At 48.5% G+C, this 9,101-nt stretch overlaps 2 protein-coding genes across 2 annotated transcripts; one reads left to right on the top strand and one right to left on the bottom strand.

The window, feature by feature from the left end:
• Nucleotides 1–852: 852 nt before the first annotated feature.
• LOC127614322 (uncharacterized) lies at nt 853–3,352 on the top strand. Its single transcript, XM_052085592.1, has 2 exons — nt 853–1,248; nt 1,382–3,352. The coding sequence occupies exons 1-2, from the start codon at nt 861–863 to the stop codon at nt 1,864–1,866; spliced, it is 873 nt and encodes a 290-aa protein (XP_051941552.1). The 5' UTR covers nt 853–860; the 3' UTR covers nt 1,867–3,352.
• Nucleotides 3,353–4,201: 849 nt separating this feature from the next.
• slc35g2a (solute carrier family 35 member G2a) lies at nt 4,202–5,792 on the bottom strand. The gene has a single exon (XM_052085574.1). The coding sequence runs from the start codon at nt 5,765–5,767 to the stop codon at nt 4,397–4,399; it is 1,371 nt and encodes a 456-aa protein (XP_051941534.1). The 5' UTR covers nt 5,768–5,792; the 3' UTR covers nt 4,202–4,396.
• Nucleotides 5,793–9,101: the final 3,309 nt, after the last annotated feature.

The following is a 9,101-nucleotide window of genomic DNA, read 5'->3' as shown; positions in this document are numbered from 1 at the left end:
ACACATTCTCATCCTGCATTTTGCAATGGGGAATCGTCAAGAATGTCCGAAAGGAAGTCAATTGTTCACTACAAAACAGTCTCACAAAATTGTCTGTTCGCTCACCCAAAAAAGAAAAAAAAAAGACATAATTTTGTACAAAATTGAACACAGCTTAATGAAAAATTTTTTTTAGGTGGAGTGTACTGATGTGAGTGTAAAAAGAAATTTGATGAGTGATTTTATGAAATGTCATACAAAGGCATGACAGAAAGCATAATGCAGTTTGAAATTTGACAAATAATTCTTTTATTATTAATTTAATTACAAAACTTATTTTGGCGGGTGGCCCGGTAGTCCAGTGGTTAGCACGTCAGCTTCACAGCGCAGAGGTACCGGGTTCAATTCCAGCTCCGGCCTCCCTGTGTGGAGTTTGCATGTTCTCCCCGGGCCTGCGTGGGTTTTCTCCGGGTGCTCCGGTTTCCTCCCACATTCCAAAAACATGCGTGGCAGGCTGATTGAACACTCTAAATTGTCCCCAGGTGTGAGTGTGAGTGCGAATGGTTGTTCGTTTCTGTGTGCCCTGCGATTGGCTGGCAACCGATTCAGGGTGTCCCCCGCCTACTGCCCGAAGACGGCTGGGATAGGCTCCAGCACCCCCCGCGACCCTAGTGAGGATCAAGCGGCTCGGAAGATGAATGAATGAATGAACTTATTTTGGCAGTTGGTGGTGCAAAATTAAAGCAAAGCAAATGACTGTAGGCGGAGCTTGAAAAAAAGCAAGGTCAGATTATTATTATTATTTTTTTGCATTTACAAGACCATCCTAAATTCTCTTGACCCCCCCCCCCCCCCCCCCCACACACACACACACTCTTACAATGCTCCAACTTCCTTCTCCAAGTTGGACTTTTGACACATTACATCCACTGTTACATTACTCACAACATCCACCCCTCACACGCACCCCCCCCCCCCCCCCCCCCCCACCGGACCTCCTACTCCCTCCAACTGAGTTTATAAGGCGGCCTCAGTGGGCTCACAGCAAACACTTTTTACAGGGCCAACAAGAAGCCAGGTGCTTCTTTTACTACATTTTGGACCCCCCCACCCCCTCCTTCCAAAAAATGGGTACTCTAAGAATATGGGGGGTGCTGAGGCTATGGGCAGTGCTTTGCACAATGGCATGCGTGGGCTCGTCGCCACACTACAATCAGGTGGACTACGCCGACGTCTATGACAACGAGGTGGCCAGTGAGCAACGGCAAGGTATGTTTCCGTCTTTTCCGTTCCGCTCTGCCGTTTGCTTGCAATGTCATCAATTACATTACAAATTAAATTGAAAATACAATTTCTCATTTTTACGATATTATTCAAATATTTCTTCATATTTCCTCCTTAGAGGATTCCCTGCAGCCGCAAACATCGTGTCAATCTGCGGAGCTCACTCGATGGGACAAGCTCTTCATTGCCCTGGAGAACTCTCACATGAGGCAAAACATGCTGCTGGAGTCCTCGGAATCTTGCTGCGGGGCCGCGGCGTCCCTCAGGGAACAGGTGGATCGCCTGGCCCGGACGGCGTCCCGCCAGTGCCCGCCCTGGCAGTCCGCCATCAAGTTGCTTCATCAAGACCTCCTGGAGCTCCGTGAGGAAGGTGAGGCGAGGGAGAGGAGGTTCAACGCCACCCTGCAGTTGTATATTCATTCCAAGCCCTCGGCGTTGGGTCTTAAAGAACAAGAAGTGATGCGGGAAGTAACGGCGCCCCCTGCCGACAGTGTGGAAAAGGCCCTGGTTACCATAGCGACCGAGCTGCAGAGGCTCTATGTGCAGCTCGGTCGGGTTATCCAGCAGGCGGGCACACTGAGGAAAGACTCGGAAGACTCGTGAGAGGCCCACACCAGATGGACTGCTATCTTACAGTGGATATAAAAAGTCTACACACCCCTGTTCAAATCTTTTTTGTGTTTGTGTGATTAAAAAAAAAACATGAGACAAAGATTTGTCAACTTTTTCCACCACATCAGAAAAACTAGTATTTAAACAGGGGTGTGCAGACTTTTACATCCACCCTGTATTTGCACATTTGGATTATTATTGAGGATTCCCGCCCCCACTATTTTTTTTTTTTTAATTTGGATGCATTTGAAGCAATAAAAGTCATAAAAAGAAGACCCATTAGCCTTGTGGAAATGTGTCCTCCCTCCGCCCACGCGGCGCTTTTGAAATCACAGCCAATTGTGCACACAGCTCGCACGCTCCCGGTCGAGTCCGAGAATGGGCAAATCTTTTTGCTCAAGGGTCACATTTGATTTTTTTTTAATAAAAAGTCTTGCAACGTTTCAAATATGCCGCTTTGTTTTTTTCCCGTAAAAAATGGTTTTGCCACAACTGCCTCCCCGTTCCTCCTACATTCCAAAAACCTGATGCATGTTGGATGAAATGAAAGCTATAAATTGTCCGTCGGTGTTTGTCCGTTTGTGCGCTGCGATTGGCCGGGGGGACCACTTCAAGGGGGGGGGGGGTGTACCCCGCCCGCTGCCCTTTTTGATCAAAAAATGGAATGTGATCTTGATTAGGCGCCTTTTACTTTTGTTTCTTTTCAACAACAAAAATGTTCTCGGGTCAGGGTGACCCGCCGCATGTTTGGTCACCAAACAGAAAAATTAGAAGTGGCAATGCAAAACAAACATGCACTACATGTCATAACATGTTTGAAGTTTTTTTTTAATGTGTTCTTCTTTTTTTTTTTTTTAATCTTTTGTTCGCTTTTAAAACGGGTCAGTTTAACCCGTCGTCCAGTGTGTTCTTTTCATCCCGGCAACTAATGAGACGCTTTGGTGAACGTCGGCTTCCGTGTTGCGCTTTCAGCTGCGATGCGGTGCGAGAGAGGCGTGCTGATAATGAGAGCAAACACAAAAGCAGGTGGCTAATGATGAGGAAATAGCTGGAACAACAACAACTCGACTGACACAGGAGTAAAACCAAACGCAATCAATGCAGGATACGGTGATTCCGTCTCAGGAATGACTGCATCCTGCACGGGTGTCTTGTCTGGATTCACTTCCCACTTATTTGGCGGCCGTTACTCTTCTTTCACCTGACTGTGGTTGCCAAATAGCATTCGAGTCTCGAAATGATTGGCGCCGCGCCTTGGCAGGCGAGTGTGTGAAGCCAGTAAACAAAAAAATTAACAAACATTTTTTAAAAAAGCTCCTAAATAAATACCGTACCTTCCCTTCAAGCGTCGTGATTGATACCAACTTCAAGAGTCGAGCTGTTTGTTCACCAGCGAAAATTTTATTGTCACATGAACAGACGACACCATGTTGGCACTTTTTTTTTTGTCATCAACCCCCACCAAAATTTTTAAAAATTAAACAAAAATAAAATAAAGCACAAATGAGACAATAATGGCACTCAAAGACCCCCACCAAGGCCAAACAGTGAAGACACATTGCCATGTTTTTGTTTGTTTGACATCTTGCAGGCTACTTCCTGCCGTAGTCCGGGAAGGACAGTATAAATAAACGGGTTGGGATTAGGGCGGGTGTCAAATTTGGAATAGGTTGTTAGGGGATGAGTTTTAGGTTTAGGGTTAATCGATCAATTTTGGGATTGGGTATTTTCGGGGTGGGCCAGTGGTTAGCGCATCGACCTCACAGTGCAGAGGTCGCGGGTTCAATTCCAGCTCCGGCCTCCCCGTGTGGAGTTTGCATGTTCTCCTGAGTGGGTTTTCTCCGGGTATTCCGGTTTCCTCCCACATTCCCAAAACATGCGGGTGCGAGTGTGGGTGCGGACGGTTGTTCGTCTCTGCGTGTCCTGCGATTGGCTGGCAACCGGTTCGGGGTGTCCCCCGCCTACTGCCCGAAGACGGCTGGGATAGGCTCCAGCCCCCCCCCCCCCCCGTGAGGATAAAGTGGAACTGGTATTAGGGGGTTAGCAGTAGGGCTAAGAGTAAGGTTTAGGCTTCAAGGTAAAAGTTCAGTTTATGGAATTTGGGTGAGGAGGATTGGCGATTAGGGTGAAAGGTTTTAAGGGTATTGGGATGGAATTTAAAGTTAGGGTTGGAATTAGCAGGTTTAGGTTTCCGGATTTAGAGTTCGGAATCAATGGATCAGGTCCTCGGGTTGAATTTAGGGTTTGTGGTTACATTTTGGGTTTGGAGGAGGTTAAGATTTGGGGGTTAGGTTTCAGGATATGGGTGAGGAGTAGTGGTTTCGGGGTGAGTTTGTACACAAACTGTACAAAAGTGCATGGAAAACCACACCCGTTTTTTTTTTCTTCCAAGATCTAACAAGTGGCAATCAAAACACAACCTCCCGAATCTAACTTTGTGCTTGGTGGAGGTAATAAAACTACCGGCGAGTGTGTACAAGTGACTTGGTCGAGAGAAGAGGGTGCTGGGCGGGGGAGCGTCTTATTTGATGGGTGAGTCTAGAATTTCCTCATATTCCTCTCTGTGACGCCGGCTGCCCCCCCCGCGGGACGCCAACAGCTTGGCGGTCACCAACCAGCCGACGCTCAGCAGCGCCATGGCGTTCCCGACCACCTCGGGGGCGCTGGGGGCCAGCTGCGCCATGATCAGATGGGCCGCCGTGGCCAAGGGCGCCTCCAGGCTCTGGCTAGCGGACACTAGCGCCGGGTGGACCCTCGTGAGGCCGTGCGTCACCCCCAGGAAGGCGACGCTCGAGCAAGCCACCGAAGCCGCGACCAGGCCCCAGCCGGGAACGCTCGCCGGCCAAGACCGGTTCTCCGGGAGCAGGGCCAACGAAACCGGAGTGACCACGCAGCCCGTCCAGCTCACGGTGAACAGAGCCGTGGCCACGCCGACTCTCTCCTTCAGGGAGCGGTAGCCCACCAGGGCCAGGGCCAACCATAACCCCGCCAGCGCCGACAGGGACCACCCAAAGGCGCCCCTCCAGAATAGCACGGGGTCTGTCGGGGAATCGGCATTGCTGTCATCCGCCGCCGGGAGCAGCAGGACCCCCAAACCGCACAGCCCCACCGCCAGATTGATGCCGTCGGACAAACCCAGACGCTCCTCCAGCAACAGGAAGGCCAGGGCGGCGGACAGCGCCGTGGTGGCCAGGCGCCAAGCGGGGGCGGCGTCCTCTTGGGAGGTGAAGCTCAGCGAGGAGTAAGCGCAGCACAGGGACAGCGAATAGGCCACGCCATAACAAAGCAGGCGCAGGCGGTAGCCCTCGGGTCCGAAAGGGTTCTCGCCCTTGTACAACGGCACCGCCACCGACGCCAGCTGGACCGCCGAGCGAACCAACAGCAGAAAGAGGGGGCCCAGCCCGAAGCGTTCCCAGGCCACCCGGGTCAGAACCACCACGCAGCCGTTAGCCAGCGCCGCCCCCAGCAGCCCCACCCAGGTGAGCCGCGACGCCGACACCGAGGCCTCCCCGAAACTGGCCAGCTGCTCCCCGACCCCTTTCCCCGGGCCCTTGCCCGCCCTGGCTACCGTTTCGCCGCTATCGCCGCCCCCGCCGGCCGGAGGTCTCGACACGGCGCCCCCCCCCTTGTCCTTGTCTTTGGACCCAAACAGGGCTAGCGGCCACCTCTTGGTCTCCGTCAGCTGCTTCCTGTCCGACGTCTCCTCCAGGAAGGAGCCGAAGTCCTCGAAGGACGGCGCGTCGTCGTAGCCCTCGTCGCCGGGCTGCGGGAAGTGCGCGTGGATGCCGGGTTGCGGGGAGTAAGGGGTCTGCGTGGCATACTTGGCCGTGACGGTGCGAGGGTGGATCTTGACCCGCTTCTTAGCGCCGCCCAGCAGGTGGGTGGACTCCATCGCGCACGGTGGGCAGAGGACGAACCTGACGGACAAAGACGAGACGTTCGTTATTGGAAAGAAGACCCAATCTTAACACGAGGCAAAATCCGAGTCGGGCTCGATGGAAAAAAATACGTTGCGTTGCTTCCTAGCGACCCCGTTTCCTAAGCTAATGACGCCCTTCCGTGATCCATACGGACGTCATCCATCCCGTCTCGATTCTCTCAGTGGGTGGCGCCGGCTTGACGTTTCTATTTTGAATGGCTCCCACGGTAATAATCGCAGAACGCTGTGGCGTCTCGGCCCACGAGGTTTTCTGGAATTGAGTCAAAGCTCCATCCGTGACCAGATAAGAGTCGGATTTCATCAGCGCTATCTTCGAGCTTTTTATTATAATTATTTTTTTTTTTTTTACTTCACCTTGTGATGGGATGGCTGCCAATGACGCTTACGCAAGAGCTCATCTCGCTAGCGGGAAAGACATGATGGAGTGGGGGGGGGGGGGTGGGGGGGGGTGTTACGTTTCCAAACTAGTCTTGGTATTTTAGGTCAAGGAGAACCATATGAACTCTCCCGGCCATTTTGAAATTCAAATCAATCGATCTTTTTATCTAAAAAAAAAATATATATATATAATATATAAAAAATATATACAGTAGATTAAAAAAAAAATATATATATATATATATATATATATATATATATAAACCCCCCCACAACAATTCAGTTTGTTTCCACTAAATGAAAAAAATATATATATATATTTTAACGTGGTGGATTTACCGTTTGACAATGATCTGATATTACGTTTGAAATATACATTTCTGATAACACGTCTTGTAATGTACTGCAATCATTTGAACTGGGCAAAAAAATGAATACCGGTACTTTTAAATAGTAAATGTAAGATACTACAATCACTGAAGTCAATTTAATTAACAAAGTAAAATTTAAAAAAAAAAAATGTTCATCCGTAGCTTTCTATGTACGACCCTAATTTTTAATTGCTAATTTCATCTTTGCTTTTTTTTTTTTTTTAATGTAAGCTACTACAATCACTGAAGTCAATTTAATTGACAAAGTAAAATTAAAAAAAAAAAGTTCATCCGTAGCTTTCTATGTACGGCGCTAATTTTTAATTGCTAATTTCATCTTTGCTTTTTTTTTTTTTTTTTTTTTTTTTTAATTGCTGGGCGCTTCCCAGCCACGGTATGACACCACATTTCTCCGATGACATTTAAGAAGCGCCTCAGCAGTCTCCACGCAGCCGGGACGGATCGCAATGTCCCTCTTGTCTTTTATTACCGTGCCGCACCACCGCAACCTCCTCTTTTGCACCTGGCGACGCACCTTCAGGTCCAGAAGCGTCTTTCGCCTCACATCTCATGCACAATTTAAGACGTGAGGCGAGGCGCTTGTCACCGGGACAACATTTTCCGACTGCATTTAAATCTGAGCGTGCGTGTGTGTGGGTGTATTTGTGTCATGTGCATGTGTGTCATTATGTAAATGCACGTCTGTCTGAGTGTCTTGCTCATCCTGGGCTCGTGTGATTTTCAAGGTTATTCGGGACCCCCTTGGGACGCCATATATATATTTAAATAAAATTATTTTTTTTAAATTATCATGATAAACACTCACCTGCAAACAAGCAGCTGGTCATTCAGTCACTGAGCATCCTCCCGTCCGTTGTCTTTTTTCCAGGCCATTTGCTCCCCCCACCACAGCCCCCCGCTTTGCCTTTGCCCGCATGCGGCAGTCTAGAATCGCCCCAAAAGGAGGACCACCCCGGATCAGGATGAGACTGCAGAGAAGCCACCTCAGGACCCGGGAGGAGGATGTGTGCGTTATATGGCGACCCGCTGCTGATCGTCCATCACTGTCTGATGCAGAGGATGCTCCGCCTTAAGCACAGAGGTAAAGAGAGAGAGAGAGAGAAGGGGGGGGGGTGAAGCTAATCATAGAGTCTGAGCATGCGTCAACATGAGCACTGCAAGCTTTGCCCATTTTGGATTGGAAGATTCCAAGTCTATTTAGTGAAATGTGTGTGTGTGTGTGTGGGGGGGGGGGGGGCACACGTCACGTCACACCCCAAACTAGGATGTCCACCAGTCAACAAAAAAAAAATCAGTCCACTGGCGCTAACAAATTTGTCAACTTTGAAGGGGCATCAAGTTAAAAAAAAAAAAAAAAACCTTCCACCCCTCCCCAAGGGTCAGTCAGACTTTTACATCAAAATGTCTGAATTATATTTGGATAGATTTTTAATCGCAGCAATGTTCGTCCTTTTACGAAAAAGTAGAAACATGTCGACAAATGGGAAGATATTCCAAATGAAAACATGTCTTTTTTTTTTTTGCTTTATTTTTGCGATCAATTCACAGAGAAAAAAGTCGGAATAACCACCCCCCACCCCCGCCCACTGAAACATTACATTTCATGCAACAATGTAGCTAAGTCACCCACTGCCACGTTCTCATCAGCGTCCACACTCCCGATTGCAGAAACAGCCGCCAACGCAAATGCGCCACACCCGGGATTTTTCCTTCCGGATTTTAAGCGGAGGTGTGCGCTCCCTAACCGCGTTGCTGTTTCACTTCAGCTGTTAAACACAATGGTGTGGGCGCTGATAAGAAAAGGCCTCTCACTTGAGCCACTGGCTTCCATGCACTCACTTCAGGCAGGAAAGGGGAGGAAGATCCATCTGCCGTTGCCATGGTAACCACCGAGTGAGAGCGCAATCGCTATTTGGGCCACACACACAAAAAAAAAAACGCACACACTGACAACTCCGAGGCCTTGTGTGTGTGCAACATATAAAAATATATATATATATATATATATATAAGATACAATTTGATAAGCCGTGTTGGAAAAAGATATTACTTATGACACAATGTGAAAAGATACAATGTCAGGTACCAATGTTACGATACCGGACAATATTGTTATAATGATAAGGTACGGGTATTAAAATATAATATACGATAAGCTCAAATACGACATAAGATGCTCCATTGCTGTCACAATAGCGTTTCTTTATGTCACGTTAGCGCCATTCATTCCACGGGCTCGTCTAGATGATCTGCGGAGGAGCTCTGCAGGTGACTGTGAATTATTAAGGCTTGCCCCCCCGCCCAGTGCCCTTTATGAATCCCAACCATGAGACGTGTCCGTATATACTGATTGTGTTGAGATATATGACAGAAATAATGCTAAGATTTCTAAACATGTTCAGAAAAGTATATTTCTGCAACAAAAAAAAGCCAGGCCAAGTTTCAAATATGTGACATAAGGGGAGAAAATAATTTGAGATAAGGTGCAATATGATATGACAACATGCGATATGATA

This window comes from Hippocampus zosterae, chromosome 14 (genome assembly GCF_025434085.1).
Source record: "Hippocampus zosterae strain Florida chromosome 14, ASM2543408v3, whole genome shotgun sequence".
In the NCBI taxonomy this organism is placed as follows: Eukaryota; Metazoa; Chordata; class Actinopteri; order Syngnathiformes; family Syngnathidae; genus Hippocampus; species Hippocampus zosterae.
The sequence above is the reverse complement of the archived record's forward strand: the minus strand, read 5'-3'. Positions and strand labels throughout refer to the sequence as shown.